Genomic DNA, 16,934 nt, shown 5'->3' on the forward strand with positions numbered 1-16,934 from the left:
GGTATCGTTTTGTTCAGAAATTTTATTTATTACATACACTAGCCGACTACTATGCATGCGTTGGGGCATTCGGATACAGGGAAATTCGCTTGAGATCCGAAGCGCGTTGTTAAATGTTATCTCACAAACAACAGCGTTATTTCCTTTCGTTACTTCGATTCTTTTTTTTTTTTTCACCTTTGTGGAGCGTGTGGTTACCCATCATCCCTTGTTTAAATTGTTTCGTTTAAATTATAGTGCGTTACGTTATGTGTTATGGTCCGGCCGATCTAAGACGAACGAAACTCTCTGCCTAATTCTGAAATCATTCCTCGTTCCAGTCCAAGTTCGAGGAATTCTTACCAATCTTATCGAAAAAAAAAAAAAAAAAAAAAGAAATAAACGAAACTGAAAAAAGTGTGACGCGAGCTAGAAGAAGTAAATATCATTGAAAACACGATACGACGATGAACACGAAAAAACGCAAAGAGACTCGTCCGACTTAAGGTGTCTCGTAACCACATATATTCGCATTTATATTTTTTTTTCCTTATATATATTTATATATATATATATATATATACTTTGTATTTATATATTTATATACAGTGGGCAGGAGTAAGGTAACGGCGCCAACGGGGCGTGAAAATCGGCCTCGCATAGTGGAAGAATAAAAATTACATTTTAATATATTTGTGGAAACAACGTTTACTTCGGTAGTTGCTTTGCGTTAACCGTAGGATGCAGGGCGAGAGGAAATATTTCCAAAGAATTTTATTCCCACTTTTTCTTTTTTTACAATTTTTTTTTTCTAAATCTCCAGACCTCTAAGATTAGCATATCGAAGAACGATATACGTTTTTTACATACGAATCGAGCGTAACGAATATCTTGCTACGATCCCCCTTTTCTTTATCCCCCAATCACGTTTTCAAAGTTTCACGAATAGAAATTTCCACGTTAAATTGCATCCTACGATCAATTCTAATCAGCCTGTGGGACCTTCCCCGCCCGTCCGTCAAGGCGCCATTACCCAGACAAACCACACCTCACGTAGTTGCGTATCCGTAAATAAAGTATAATGCCTTACCAATCTAGAACTTATACCTTATATATTGCACATTTGACAACAGTTACGTCTTAAGTACTTGAGTATAGGAAGTGTTCGCTAATAAACATTTTCCGTTGCACTCTCTCCCTCTCTCCCGCGGAATATATATCCGTGAACATTCCTCGCATCTCTTCACTTCACTTCATTCTCGCCTTATATTATATTAACTAACTCTCTCCCGTATACACTTTTTTATCGATCGATTAATCCACGGATTGTGGAATTTCTCACACGTTTCTCCAACGCGCTTGTCCCTGAATGGAAAGAAGGATATATATACATATACATATATCCGATCGAAAACAAAGGTCGGGTAAGAAGGACATTGCTGCTCGAGGTTCAACTTCGATGTATCTTGCTTGATATTATTTTAATTCATATATGTATTACTCGTCTCACTCGTGGTTTTAATTTATTTATCTTGTTGTTCGTTGCAAATCGTTCGGTAATCTCTTAAAGGCGAAATCTTCGTTTCAAGGTAACGCAAGCATACTCGCGCGCTCTTTCATACACACATACACTCACATGCACTCCCTTTCTCTCTCTCTCTCTTCCTTGCCTCTTCGACATAATCACGTTGCAGCATACACGCGTCGCCATACATATGTATATATTTATACTCGCACTATTTAAAGCGGCTATTACTCCTAATTAGTCGTTTCGCCTAGACCACTCGCCGTCGATTCACCGGCGCGACTCGTTCCAGCGGTCAGCCAGTGGAATCGTGCCCCCTCCCCCTCTTTCCCCCTCCCCCAACGATTTTTCGCGTCGCTCGATCCTCGCGCTCGACATGTCATCGTGAGGCCCGCGAGAGATATATATATTTTTCGAGGCATTGCCCCCCTCGAACTCTCCTCTCCTCTCCTCTTCCCTCCCTTCTTCCCACCGAGGAACGCAGCGAATCGCGAGAAACGAGCCGGTGTCGACGGGTGGAGGCGACGAGCATTGTCACACCGCGATCGATGATGATTCGTCATTGTACTTGGCCGTCCATAGGCCACCGTTTCGTTGAATGAGGAAGTACCGGCTCGAAGTATAATTTCTCGTTGCTTCTCGTTGCCCCCTTCGTCGATCGACGTCCATATCCTGCGCGGAAAGGTGCGGGAAATGCGAGAATAGGCCCTGGCGCGATTTATCGATCACGGGCTTCGATGATTCCGAGCCCGATCGTAACGATTCGTGTTCGTTGTTTCGTGTAATACGTATACTCGGTGCACGGTACTCCGTCTGTATCCGTCTGTACATATTTCTCTTAGCAATAGGTAGATAGACGTTTACCCTGATTCGTTGAAATCGAAGTTAACTCGATAATATTTATATGTCGGAAATACACGAAGAATCTCTCTCTCTTTCTTTCTTTCTCTCTTTCTCATTCACTCTCTCTCTTTCTCTCGATTGGCAAAGATCGGGCGGGAAGCATGATCTTCCCGGGAACATTGATATATATATGTGTATATATATATATATATGTATGTATTTCGTGATCCCCCGAATAGAATATCGGAGATTCGCGCGGATGATTCGCGAGATTATTCGGGGAACTGTTTAAAGTTTCGAATTCGTGATTCGTGTTCTCTCTAAGTTAATCGAAATCGTCTCCTAGTTTCGATGATTCGTGTGAAGGGAATGTCGATGAAACGATGATTAAACGGGGGCGTGAAGCGTGCTCGATTGCGGGCCTGTTGGATACGTGGTGCTTGTGGGCGCAGCCGTTGGTTGTAGGCTCAGTTGCAGCTGATGCTGCTGAGCCTTCGCCCTTAAACAGGCGATGCTCTCGTTCCTCAGCTGCTCCGTGTCCTGAACGATTCCTGATCAACAGAAGTTTCAGCAAGTTAATTCCAGTTTCCATTAGAGAGAAAGAGAGAGCGGGGAGAATGGTTGAAAAGTTGATCGTAGAATCGACTTACTATTGGTTTCCTTATTAAGAGAGAGCAAGGAGGAGGGGAGGATTAGAGGAGGATAATAGGATGCACGGAATAGAAGAGAATCGTCGAAAGTTTTTCTACCTGTCGACGAAGAAGGCCCCATGCCGTCCTGACTCTCCTGTCCGCTCTCAGAACTGGTCGGTCCACCTTGATGATGATTATGATGGGGGCTGCTTCCGCTTCCATTATGATCGTTTCCACTGTCCTCTCCGCCTGACTTGAGGTGTTCCGCTGCTTCGATTGACTTCCGGTGCATCCCTGCGGGGCCACAGTCAATCAGTTCTTGATTATTTTCGATATCTTGACTAAAGCTGCTCGTCTTAGATGATTGAGCTGACAGAGACGAACATAAAAAAACAAAGTCGAGACTTGTATATTTTCTGCGAGGGCGGGGCACGTTCTTTCATTAAGCATTGCTTTCCCCTTCAACAGTTTTTTTTCTTTTTACTTTTAACGATAACGGTATGAAAATATCTAGCTCCTCGAACGTCGCGTTTTATTATGCAAGTACCTGCGCTCTCGTTTCTTAAAGATAGGCGGGGAAAGAAAAAAAAAAAGATCTAAGAAATCGTCTACGAAGTTAGCAAAACTTAATGCTTAATCTCGTTCCAAACGTTTCAATGATTCTCACCTAGCAACCATGGCGCCACCGACTCGTTCTCCTTGGCACTCTTCAATATGGTCTCCGGAAGCGGTAGTGAGTGCCGTACCATAGCTCCGTACAGGCCGTACTCCGCCATTATGGTACTTCTTCCCCAACACTTCTCAGTTTTGCGCCACTTTGCTCTTCGATTTTGAAACCAGACCTGAAACGACACGGGAATATCCAAGATTTATAGCTAAACCAACGTTCACCGTTTCTAAAACTTCATTTTCAATTTATACAATAAGAACAATTTAATAATAATCGAAACTTAAGAAAATAAGAGAAAACGTTAAGGTCGTAAAAGTCACGTCGAGCGGAAGATCGGTTATATCGGCAAAATCGTAGCAAAGTTTCCAAATCCCACAGAACCTCGCCGCCCATATTTTTAGACTCACTTGTCTCGTTTAATGATCATTGTCTTCTAATTGGGAGACGCTAGGAGCGCGACGTGCGATCAGTTTCATGCGTGCGGTTCCACGGTGAGTCCGTAGTTAACTATTCCGCTTAAACGATCAACTTGGAGTTCGTTATCCTGTTTTTCGCGGTTCGGCATCCTGTTAGACTACTTGTTAACGATTCTGATCACCGGACCACCTAGGGAGGAGTCGCGTGTCGCCTCCTCCGGCCACGCTTCCATCCCCGGACGAGTTTCAACTTTAACGAGCTCGATTTCCAACAAGTTTCGCGCATTACCCACCCTCGACTTAGGCGAGTAAACTAATCGTAACCGAGAAATTAGTAATTGTGCGACGCGCGTTTCCCTCGAAATGCACGCGTTTTCTCACTTTCAATTTACAAACGATCAATTTTTTCCTCCCTGCCTTTACGGTTATTTATCGATAACGTTTCCGTTCGTTGCAATTCGAAACAGTGTTTTTATCGAGCTCTCGATATTGGCGAGTGATATCGAGCAAGTGGAAAATGATATTCTTATGCAATTTTGTCGATGGTGGATCGGCTGTTCCGCATCCAGTCCTCTATTTGCCTTTTTTTTAACTTTTACATTCGCGTTATCAACAAATATTATTCTTGTTTTACGAATATCTTAATATTACATAAATTTGTACTTTAAATGCATTCTCTTTTTCATACATAATTTCAATTAAAAACTCGATATCTCGTAAAAATTCTCGGAAAAATTACACTTATTCTAATATTCAAAATAATATGAAAAGAAGGTGCACGCCTCCAAGATTATTCGCCTAAACTCGTCTCGTTGAACGACATTCAATCCGTCACTAACATTCTTCCCCGCGATCGGTATACGTGATCGTTCGAGTTGCACGTTATTTAAAAAGGTCCGCGCACGCATCATTTGCAAAACGCGTGTACAAACGTGCACGTGGGGGTGGCCCGGGCCGGAGGCCAGGGCGTGTACCAATTTGTGGCAACAATGCTAAAGTCACCGGCAGAATTGGAACGTAATTCGAATGAATGGGAACGCGTTGCCCTGTCAATTTGCGCCGCCACCCCGAAATTATCTTCCGCCCAGGTTCGAGCGAGCGCTGGCCGGGGCCTTTTTTCCGCGTCGCTCCCTTCCACTCCACGGGAAAAATACTGGTTCGAAGGCCGCTGTTGTTTCGCCTCTAAGGAGAGACGAGCATCTAGTTTGTATAATATTTAATCCAAACGGTTATTGTCGATTCCATCCACTCGAGAATTTCTCTTTGACACCCGATTCGATCGTAATAATCCGAAACGATGAAAGGAGAGAAAAAGGGAGACGAGAGAAACGTGGAGGGATAAAAGGCTTGGTCGAATGGTAATAGTGGCGCGAAGAAAATTCTGAAGGGAAATCTCTCATTGATCGGTGGCCGGTCGTCCCATTCGCTGACGCGTAAATGACTGTGCCGTGTGATCATAAAGTTGTTTATTCGATTTTCAAGAGGCTTCCTCGCGACAGCGATTGCATTCAACGATAACCGGCCCGTACACAGTCACCGACGCCGAGAATCGAGTTTAAACGATTTTCCCTCGGGTTCGAGGCAACGTTCGTTCAATCCTCGTTTCTATCCTCGACAGTCCTTTTTTCCCCTCGTTGGACGGCCAAGCGTTTCGTCGTTTCCACGTGGCAGAACAAACTGTCACTCGTCGGTAAGACGAGAGCGTCGCTTGGAATAAACTATCGGGATATAAACTATTTGATACTCGATAATAGGATCGGAGCGAACGCGGAGGATTGCTTCACGGCCGAGTGAACGCGAGAAAATTGTTGCAAGCGTGATACACTCCTCTCGTAAAACGAGACGAGGGAAGGGGAAGGAAAAAAATTTGGTTGAGAATCGGAATCGGAGGTGGAGAAGTCGAGGAATCGGGGATCCAGGATTATCCTTGGATGGCATCGTGGGATAGGTTACCCAGAGAGAAGGAAGACAGAGAGTTGGAAGGATATACACGGGGCAGGGGAGGCAGGGGTGGTTGGGGAGGGTCCTGCATTGCAGAAGCAGCGGTAGAAGCAAACGGGAACGCGGAGGAGGAAGAGAGGATCCCTTTATGGTGGCATTCGTCGACTCGAAGGAGCGAGAAACTCCGGCGGAGTTGGGCTTCTCTCGCCTTCTCCTCCTCTCCCATTCTCTGGCCCGCCACCACCCCCTTTATTGGCACACCCGGTATAATAAGGAGTGAGTTTGTATTTAGTCGGCCATGCGCAGTGCTGGCTGTTGGCGTATCATCGATCAGACCGGCGACTGACTATTGGACCAAAACAAGAGGATGAGAATGGGAATGGGAATAAAGAGAGAGCGAGAGAGAGAAAGAGAGAGGGGCGACCGATATATAAAGTGTGCGATGGGAAAAGAGACAGAGAGAGAAAGAGAAGAGCGAGTGGAGAAAGAAAGAGAGAGAGAAGGAGAGAGCGAGGGAAGAAGACGCTGTGAACGATACCGGGAGATGGAGAAAAGGACATCGATAGGAAGATCGAGGGAAAGATTACCGGAGTGTCTAAGTTAAGGATGGGTCGGTACTGTGTTGGTTGGCACGGAACAAGAAGAGATAGGCGAGAGGCAAGGAGAGTGAGGCGTCGGGGGCCGCACCATGGTAGAAGAAGAACGGGGACTCGGTGGATAACTCGCTATGGATTACCGATACATCGATACACGTGGATATATACAATCGGCAAGTCGGCAACGATCGGACGAAAGAGCGTAAGCGGACGCAAGACGTGGCAGGGGGAGGAGGGAAGAGCGAAGGAAGGAGGAAAGAGGTTCTACGAGACGGTAGGTGGGGAATAGTTGTATCGAGTAGGAGAAGAAGAGAGGAAGACGGGAGAGATAGAGAGAGAGAGAGAGAGAGGGAGAACAAGTCGACGGCACCCACCTGCCTGCTTCTTGCTGCAACACTCGAGCTCGATGCCAGCACCGATGTATTGAAACTGAGGCTGAAGAGTTGCCGTCAGGTACTAGCAGGACGAGGGTCCTCCAAGATCTACCTAACCGAAAGCTTTTTGATTTTCCGCCGTGAGAAGAGTGGCAGCCAGGCAACGTAGCACGGGTATGAACGGGTAGAAGACGAAAGGGAGGGGAAGGGAGAGGGTGGATGGTGAAAGGGAGAGGCGAAATTGCCAACAAAATGCGAGAAAACGAGCCCGTTATTTTTATCTTAGGTATACCCGGCCGGCATTGTTCTTCGCAATCCGGGCATTCCTGTCCAGACAGACGAGGTAAGGCGAATGCCTACACACCAGGCCTTCGAATCGTCGCCACAGCGCGCTGCAACACCTATACACGATTCACAAACTGATACTGTCCCAAGGATAATTGGAGATCTCGTTACTCCCCACCGGTAACTTCAATTTACGATCGACCGATAATGAGATATCGAGTTCTGGTTCTCCCTCTTTCGCCACGCCGCACACCCACCGTCCCACGCGATCCATCCCGAACCCTCCCTGCTCCACGCCCGTCGTACCGTCAAAACTCAAACCGAGAATGCCGGGACGTATTAGATCCCTGTTACGCACTTATTAAGCGTACTTATCTTTTTCCTTTCTTATTTCCCTTCTTCCATTTTTATCCCCAACGTCTTTTCCCTCTCTCTCTCTCTCTCTCTCTCTCTCCCTCTTGCACAGCTCGAAGGTGATCGTGTTACCGTTTCTCCGCCAGAGAATCCTCGAGGCGAGACTTAGCCTTTGTCACCTTTGACGACTTTATTCGAAAAACAGGAGAAAGAAACACAGAGAATACGGGAACGGAGAAGATGGCCGGTGAAAATCACCCTGTATTCCCCTATTATTCTTCCCCGTAATATTCTTTTACGGATCGTTTGAAATGATATACGATGATCGACGGAGCGAATAATGACACCCTCTCTAGATTCCCACGAGCAAAGCCGCGGGTGATCGGTAAGCCAATTAATCTGTTCCGACGAGTAACGCGTGCGATTCGATCCGCGAACTCGCGCTAATCCCCCGAAAAATGCGTCACTTGTTCGCGGCATAATGCGCGAGCGAGCACGCTGGACCGTTGCTCTGGTTGGTCATCGGCCGGCAAATAGTTGGGTTGGCATGGGGTTCGGATATAGACCCCGTGCTGTGAAGTGGCACGCGCCGGAACATCATTAGGCGGGACACTTGCTGGACCAAGGACCATGGGAAGGGTCCCTAACCTTAATCACTAACCTTGGCCCCAACAACCAGAGGAAGGATCGCTGGGAAGAGAGTGTATGAATCGATATCGATCGGACCTCGATTACGGACCAGCTCTGTCGAGGAATCCGAATTATTCCGCAAATTTTATTGTTTCGTGAATTACGATCTACGAATCGCCGATCGTTTCAATTTTCTTCGAATCGATTCGCTCGACATCGATCCCTCGATTCGAGCACAATCATCCATCCGATTAAGACGATCGATCGTGCGCGCAGAATCGACTAGTTACGCTCACGTGAACAATATTATTCCAGTTTCATTGGACGTGGCGTTAACGCGATCACGATGGCCTCTATGTTTAATCGCGCGAGAACTCTGCGACGCGCAGTAGTCGATCCAAACGAATGAAGCGCCAAACGGAGGATCTTTCCACCGAGGAGACACGGCCTTGAATACGGCGCCAGAGAGGAGGGGAGGGAAGGAGGGCATTAACGACCATGCCAACCTAGATCTCTACTCGTCCGAGAAACGCTAATCCGCCAGTTAAATTAATTAACATCGACTATTCGAGTATCCGAGATCCGAAAGTTTCTTCTTCGAATTTCCGCGTTTTCCTCCTCCTCTCTCCCTCTTTCCTCTCCTCTGTCTCGCGACAATTTTCACCACGCAGACTCCGCCGGCGTTTCGATAGCGTTTCATCGGCGGCGAGGGCGTGGCGAAACTTCGGCCCATGCTTCTAACTTAATTCGGTTAGTCGAGATTTATATCCGCGTCCACCGGCATCCCCCTTTGCTCGCCCTCTTCCCCCCTCGGCGTTCGCCACCCGCTCCCACCCATTCCAGACCTCGCCGCGGCGCAACGGGGTTTATTAGAATTTATAAGCGGTGCCGTTGACAATCCCGCTACGCCCAAATTGCTGGATATTCCGCGAGCCCCGATTTCGGCCCGCGGAGAGAGGAGACGACCCTTATTTATTTGCCCGCCGACCGGCTATGTACTCGAGATGCGCGTTATTGGTCAATTTTTGGGGTGGAACGCGGCCAACCGGAATTCATCGCTTTGTTTGCCGCCGGTTTTATGAGCAGGCGACCGCTTCTCGTTCCCGAGAAACAAGTCGAGAGCTAAGAAACTGTACGCCACTGTACGTTAAATTGTTCCGCTGACGCGAGAACGTATCGAGGTGATTTACGCGCCCAGTCCTTCCGAATCTTCCTTCCCGTCACGCATTTGCCATCGTCTCGAACTCGACGCCCTTCTTTACGTTTTATTCCCACATTATTTATCGAAAGATCGTGGAAAATATATTTATAGAGATAAGTACGTATCTCTCTCGAAAAACAAGGGATAATTCAGAAATATATTTCCCTCGCAATCGTACATTATCTCTCTGCGGGGATGTTTATTATTATCCTCGTGACAGGGGGGAGGGTGAACGCCACTTGTCAGTCTCCGTGCATAGACACCGAAAAGTCAAAGAGGGGGAGAGGGGCCCCACCCTTCATCGGCCAAGATCATTTAATCATCGGGCGACGAGCGATAGAAAATTCATGAGCTCCGAGTCCGTCACCAGCCGCAACCCTATTACGAGGGTTGCGACGAGCTCCACGGGCTATTGGGCTCCGTGGGTCGAGGATGTACCTATAAACTCGCTTTTATACTCGAACGATCGAACCCCGCGCTTCTTACGACTTACGGATTAGGATCCCCTCCCCCTCGCCGGGAATCCTTGTCCCCTGAATCACACGCGAAAATCCTCTAATTCGAGTTTAATCCCGTTCAATTGACAATTATATGCGAATGACGATGCGAGGGAGGGAAACGCGAGCCACGACGAGTGGGTTTTAATGGGAATCGGGGGAGGGTTCGTGCGACAAGGGACGAACGAATATCTTTTTCCACGATTGGTTCTCGCGTTCGATTGATTCGGGGGGGAAAAACATTGCACCCGTTGCTCGAAAAACGGAATTGCGCGGAATTGTCGCGTAATCGGTCGCCATTATACGTGAAAACCGGTTCGAAATCTAAAAAGCGGCCCCCGGGCCGAATCACCCGCCCCATTGAGCGCGCGTATTTTTCCACTCGTTTCACGATTTACGATTACCGATGCGTTGAAAATTTCTTTTGACCGATTGACAAATTCGGCTGTGTTTTTTGGCCAAATACAGCCTTATTTACCATCGTTAACAAATTCACAAGGGTACGCTTTTCGAGCGGAACGAAATCCCCCCGTTCGATTCGTATCGCTTTATCGATAAACTCTCTAACTAGCTTCTCCTCCGACGAATTATTTTAATTCTCCTAGAAAATTAGTTCCTCGCTCGCCTCGAGGTATTCTAAAGGATGTTCTCGCCTTCTAAAAAATCTCTCGTTCGAAGAGAGAAGAGCGTCGAATTGATCGAATTCCATTAGGTCAGTTTCATGAACAACTCGTGTGAAAAATTCCTTTTGATCGGGCTCCAGTTTTTCGGGGAAAAACTTATTTATTGTGGTGGCGAGACGCGAAACGAAATTCTCCATCCCTCGGAAGGGAGGGTGATCCGTTTTCAGAGAGGCGTGCATCCACGCGCAGAGAGGAGAGAAAGAGAGAGAGAGAGAGAGACGGCGGGGTAGGATGAAGGGGCAAAAAGCGCGAGGGAAAGGGAGAAAGAGAGAGAAAGAGAGAGAGAGAGACGGGGAGGGAGGAAAAAGAGAAAGCCTCTTTGCAAGGTTATATTTTTGTGAAACGTACTCGTCGCTCCGCCACAAAGGTTGTACCTTCGCCATCTTCGTGCTCGCGTTTGCACGCGGTTCGCGGCTGGAAACGAAAAGCCGAGAAAGCTCGTTGGATTTTAGACGCAATCAATTTAGCCTCTGCCTTTGTGCGTGTCGCGTGCGTGCATCCCGCCCTCCGTCCCTGTGTGCGCCAATCTGCGCGTGTATGCGTCGGTGTACGTAAAGCTCATCCGAGGACACTGCGCTCTCGAGTATTTAATGCGTTCGTAGCTTTGTAACCCCTCCGGCCTACAACCACACACACACACACACGCCAACACCCTTCTGTGCGTTTCCGCGGCGAGTGTGCGCGTGCATCGCTTTCCTGTCGCGTTCGTGGCCATCGAAAAGACAAAATCAATAATTGGGCAGGGACCAAGCCTCGAAATTTCCTATCGACCATTTTCTAGCCGAGGCCTATGCGTAATCACGCCACGGCTCCGGAGCGGAGGAACACCCCCGCTTTCAGGGGGGGGCCGATTGTCCTTGCGGACGGGGAAAATTTAATTAAACGCTCGGACCCTTGCGATTTATCGCGAGATTTATCGCCTTATGGATATATATTCGATTCTTATATCGAGCGTATACATAGATATGTTTATACGAATTGGATTGAGAGAGAGGTTCGAGAGCGTCTCTTCGAAGGAGACGTTCGCTATTAAATTTTGATTGGACGACGTCGAATGAAAAAAAGGGGAATTAACAATTTACGATCGCACCGGTTTTCACGGTTGATCCGTTCACGGTTGATCCGTTCGCGGTTCGAGATCGAATCGTTATTGACGCTCGTCAAGCCGAGCCTCCAAGTAGAATAATAAAAGAAAAGAAAAGGAAGAAGGATTTTCATAATCCGTTAACGATGGCCCGACGCGAAAATATTTATTTTACCCGACCGAGAAGAGCTAATTTCCGATGTGAACGTTATTTACACAGCGTTAGCGCGGCCTTTAGAACGTGTTAACGTCTTCTCTAGGTACTCGAACCGGAGTCCTTCTCGGCCCTTTATCCAGGATATCCACCTGTCACGTCCCGTCCGTGGAAGGAAGGAATTGAATTTTTCAGAAAACACCGAGCTGGCCTCCTCACGATCGGCCTCCTCTCCCTCTCCTCTTTCTCCGGCCGTTCAATAACAGACAGCCTTTTTTTTTTTTTCACTCGAATGGATGAATTTCGATAATCGCGAGAGCAAACAAAAAATTTTCAAAGGGAGAAAGGGAAAAGAAATTAATTTCCTCCGAATCATCGTGCGATAAACGAGCGACGAATAAAACCGGAATAAAAAAGATGCTTCTTCTCGCGCCCCGATGAAAAATCGAATTTCAGAATAGGTATCTTTTGAAATCCTTACGATCTGAACGAGCGACGTTTACGACGACACGATAGAGTCGGATCGGAAATTACCATAAATCCGGGCCGGGGAATGGTAATATCTCGGCACGATTTACGCCGAGTTACGACGGTGGCCGCCTATTAAACACGAGCTCGAGGACGGCGAACGGGGGATGGAGGAGACGACTCCGAGTCCGGTGAAAATTCGCGGGTCATTTGAGCCGTTTCCGCGTCATTACGCTTTCTTAGCCGAGCTTCTTTGCGGGAGAGATCCACGGAGGAGTGGACGGAGTCCCGAAGAGAGATCGAAGTAGAGCGGAAGAGGGTTGAAGAGAAGGAGGAGGAGGAGGAAGGAGGAAGGAGGAAGGAGGCAGGCTTGGATGGAGAACGTAACTCGATTCCTCGTTACTTTCTTCTCCTCGTGGGCGCGTGGGTAGATTATATCCTCGAAACGAGCCAAACTTTCCAGCTTCTCCCTCTCCCCTTCCCTTCTTCCTTCCTGTTCATCGGTCTAAACGACCGAATCACGGGTCTAGGACCCTCGAATCGACCGATCCCGCGATGCGACAACGCCGTCATACCTCGCCATATACGACACCAGCGTCATTGTCGCGAGCCATTTTGGTAGCGCACGAGAGGGAGGGAGAGGAGCGTTTTGTTCTTGCGTCTCGCGCGGTAATGCGCCACTCTCCCCGCAAATTGTTGCGCGGATACGAGTGGATTAAAAATGAAAATTCCTAATGTCCGGAGGAAGGAGGAAGGGGATTATGCTTCATTTCATGCGATTACTCTTCTCCTCGAATCACGCACTTAATTTTCTGCTTGTCCTCGAGCCTCTTCTCGTCAGTCGTCTCAGAGAAATCGTCGTTCGCCGCCTTTTCCATTCAATTTCGAATTTCTTGTTAATTCGAATTATTAATTATTTGGAAGTGGAAATCGAAAATTTTTTTATTTTCGTATCGTATGGTCTCATTCTTTCTTCCTCGAGAAAAGAATTTTTCGTTTACAGCCAGCTCAATCTTCCGTATAATAAATAATTCGATAGAAGAGATTATTCCTGGAGACATTGGAAACATTGGGACAAGCAACGAAAGAATCGAGGATTTTCGTTGATCAAGATCGAATTCGAAACGAGCCTGTTAACTTTTATGGATCGTGTTTTACGTTACGACACGAGCGTTGAAACATCACGGAAGGAACGCCATTTTGTTGGATCCGACGAGTTATTTTTCCGTAGCCACCGATGCGGCAACTCACGTATTAATGAACGTGTTTGCGAGAAACCGAAATACTTATCCCTCCTTCTTCCACACTCGAAAGGAACTCGAGAAGGAACATTTTATTTTCTTATTATTGAACGAACAATCGAACAACGTAGCGAAGGTAAAAATCACAATTTTCCTAGAAAAAAAAAAAAATAAAATAAAAGAAAAATATATCATCTCGGGCGAAATTTTATTTATTTCAAGTCACGTTTCAATTACCAAAACGAAGTATGGCCGAGCTATAATCACCGTGTTCTATGAAATGTATCGAGCCGAGTCGAGAATGATGGTGCACGATCGAAAGTCGAAACGATCGAAGACTCGCGGTCTCTCGCCTTCCCTACCTGGCACGTCCCGTTCTAACGAATGCTCAATGGCGCCTCTGGACGTTGGTCAGACCGCGGGACTGACAATGGGCCCCTGTTGTCAGGAGCGGGGCTTCCTTCAGGCCCACCTTTGTCAAAGAAACGTGCGTGGAAGCGAGCCGAGAACCCTCCACAGAGTGCGTCCGTGGATGACTTGCGCTCTCCGCGAGTCGTTCGTCGCTACTTCAAGTCAATCTTTTTTTTTTTTCCTTTTTTTTTTTTTTCATACTCTCCCTTTTCTCCCCTTCTTTCCTTCCCTCCTCCCTCGGCAACAGCCTCGGCTCCTCCTCGCGCCGACGCGCGATTGTGCGAGAGGCAACGTCAAAATTCTTCGCTAATGGGCCGCTTATGGCTCGAGGATATACGCGTGTTGTTTTTTCGAACGAGCCCGTGGGAGTCTCGAGCCTCATTACCCGGATAACTTCAACCGGGAAACCGTCTGTCCGCACGAGAGAGACGACTCCTTTTCCTTCGAGCATCAACCGTCCATTGCGTATTCTTCAGCCACTCGAGCTGGCTGCCCCGTTAGAGGCGCGTTCGAGCCTCTAAGCGCGTATCAAACGGAGGAAAGAATCCGTCTTCTCGTCGCGGAATTACACTTAACGGAGTGTAATTCCGGCAAACATTGTAAAAGCCACGTTGTCAAAGCCGTACGGTATATTTTAAACGAGATTAGCAAGACTAAAATAAGGGTTTAGTCCGTTTCTGAATGCGGGGCAGCATTTTATTAAGCGTCGACACGGCACGGGGTTGGAGGAATTAAACGGTAATTGAACGGTGATTCGTGGTATCATTTTGTCCAAAACACTTGGCAAGGTGGAACCCTCTTCCGAATATATGAATGTATGTATGTATGTATGTATATCGATGATGGTGAAAGGACGTGTGGCGAGGCAGCCTGTAATTTTCGCACCCCCATAAGAAGCCGTAACCCTCCGGCCACCGAAATTACGTCCGTTTGTGCGCGATTCTGCGCGCCAATCAGACTCGGCCTCATTGCGAGAGCACGAGAGCGATCGCGATAACGAGTAGTCAAGTCGATCGGTCTTTCCTACTGTATGGGGGTGAATTTGGAAACCAACTCCCCCGAGCCTTCTCGTTTCTTTCATCCAACGGTCGATAAGAGTTCTGTCGAGTATCTCGAGTATTACATCGATAGAAGAAATAATCCGTGTACCCGGCGGTGAAAATTTTAAAAAATTAAATAACTTCGAAACTTCACGTTTTCACGATGCGTTGTTCATGATGATAGTTTCGATGATTAAAATTAATCGAAATGATTATCCTTAATTATTTAGCATCTTGGAGTAAGAACAAATTTTCTACAATATAATTTTCGTATTTCCATCCAAGATTAAAGTTACTTTTCCATCGTTTGTCGAGAGATTAATTTCTGCAAAGTTAATTTTTTTTTATACTCGAAAAGGAAAGTAACGAAAGTATATTTAGAGAAGAAACGTTGAGACCTATACGTAGAATCGGTGGCAGGAATTCGTACAATTGTATCGTCGCACGCGTGTACAATTACGCGAACATTCGGGACGGAGGTCTGTCGAAGACATTTCGATTAACTTCACCGCGGGAGCGTTACGTTTTTCTTTCTTCCAGGGTTGCCACCAGCCCTGGAAAAGGTTTCGAAACGAAATAGCACGATGAATCGGAGGGGGAATAGAATTGACAATTATTACGATCCTTCCCGATACGAAAGAATATTATCGGAGAGGCTAGCATTGAAAGAGGCGAATATTAAAGTCGTCCTCGTGTATTTTGGAGAACCAACCATTGTCTCCGGAATGAATACCATGGAAAAAGTTCTTGCAAGTTTCTCATTTCGTCTCGCGACGAAGGAGACGAGAGAAATGCTCCTAGCGTTTTCCATTCTTCAAAGAACACGCTTTCCCCTCCTCCCTTTTTTTCTTCCCCTTCCTCTTCCTTGTATCCCTTTGTCCAGCTTCGAAATGAGAAAGCTTCTCAATACCAAAAATCAAGCAGCGTCTCCCGTCAAAGGGAACGCACTGTGTATCTTGCTGGGATGGAATGGACCCGCAGATCCGATGATACGAAGAATTTCGAACGAGACTCGCTTCTACTCGCTTCACACCGGACGAAACTGGCAGCACCCATGTTTGCTCGGCTTTCGTACAATTCAACGAGCATAACTAATTAATTTGTCCGTGGTATGACGGCCTCTAACCGAATCCCCCATCCATTTAATCAAGTAACACTTCAACGCGTGAAACTTGACAGACTGCTGCTCATTGTCAAATCGCTCGCTGGACACGATAATTTCATTCGAATGGCGGAAGCAGTCCCTTCCGGCCTTCTCTTTCTTTCGACGGTTAACGGTTCGTTACGGTTCGAACGAGCGGCTAACCTATCGGAGTTTTTATGCCAGAATTCACTCCGCGAGAATGGAAGTGAAGAGAAAAAAACTTCTTTCTTCCTTCCTTCCTTTCTTTCATTCTTTCTTCTTCTCCTTCTTTTTTTTTTCCTTCGAAAAAATTCCTCCTTCGAGAATTATTTATCCCCATTGTACACGAATTAGATTTTCGATGAAAAATTTCGGCCGATTCAGTATTCGAGTATTGAAAACGAGTCGTGGAGCGCATCAAGCGCCACGAAATGCCCCCTTCTCCTCTCCACCCTCTCTCCCCCCCACCCCTAATCGATATGAAAACTGGCCGGCGCGGCGCTCTTCCTCGTGTCGTTTTGCGTGACACGCGTGTCGGCGTGCGCGCACACGAGCGCGGGAGAAACAAAAAAACGCGCGGGACAAAGGGCCCGGAGAGAGGAGCTACAAAGAAATTAGGAAAGAAATAGAGGGTCGAGGGAGTGGTTGCGGGAGGAACGGTGCGGCAGGAACAGAGCAAGGGACGAAGAAACTCGATGGAGACGCGCGCGCTAGGATCGAGAAGCGGAAGGAAATTCACGCGGCAACGAATTGGACAGAGAGAACGAGCGAGAGAGAGAGTGAGAGT

The 16,934-nt window shown here is 47.1% G+C and overlaps 1 protein-coding gene across 4 annotated transcripts in view; it reads right to left on the reverse strand.

The window, feature by feature from the left end:
* Nucleotides 1-790: 790 nt before the first annotated feature.
* LOC411315 (visual system homeobox 2) overlaps nt 791-16,934 on the reverse strand; it is a 54,175-nt gene continuing 38,031 nt past the window's right edge. For 2 of the 4 annotated variants that reach the window (XM_006561856.3, XM_394790.7), the window contains exons 5-7: nt 3,647-3,821; nt 3,097-3,348; nt 791-2,898 (exon numbers count right to left, since the gene is read on the reverse strand). In XM_006561856.3, the coding sequence (XP_006561919.1) occupies nt 2,735-2,898; nt 3,097-3,348; nt 3,647-3,821 (591 nt within the window). In that variant the 3' untranslated portion in view covers nt 791-2,734. The remainder of the gene's footprint in view (nt 2,899-3,096; nt 3,349-3,646; nt 3,822-16,934) is intronic. The other 2 variants (XM_016914175.2, XM_016914176.2) reach the window with 1 other exon arrangement.

Source organism: Apis mellifera, linkage group LG9 (assembly GCF_003254395.2).
Source record: "Apis mellifera strain DH4 linkage group LG9, Amel_HAv3.1, whole genome shotgun sequence".
NCBI classification, from domain to species: domain Eukaryota; kingdom Metazoa; phylum Arthropoda; class Insecta; order Hymenoptera; family Apidae; genus Apis; species Apis mellifera.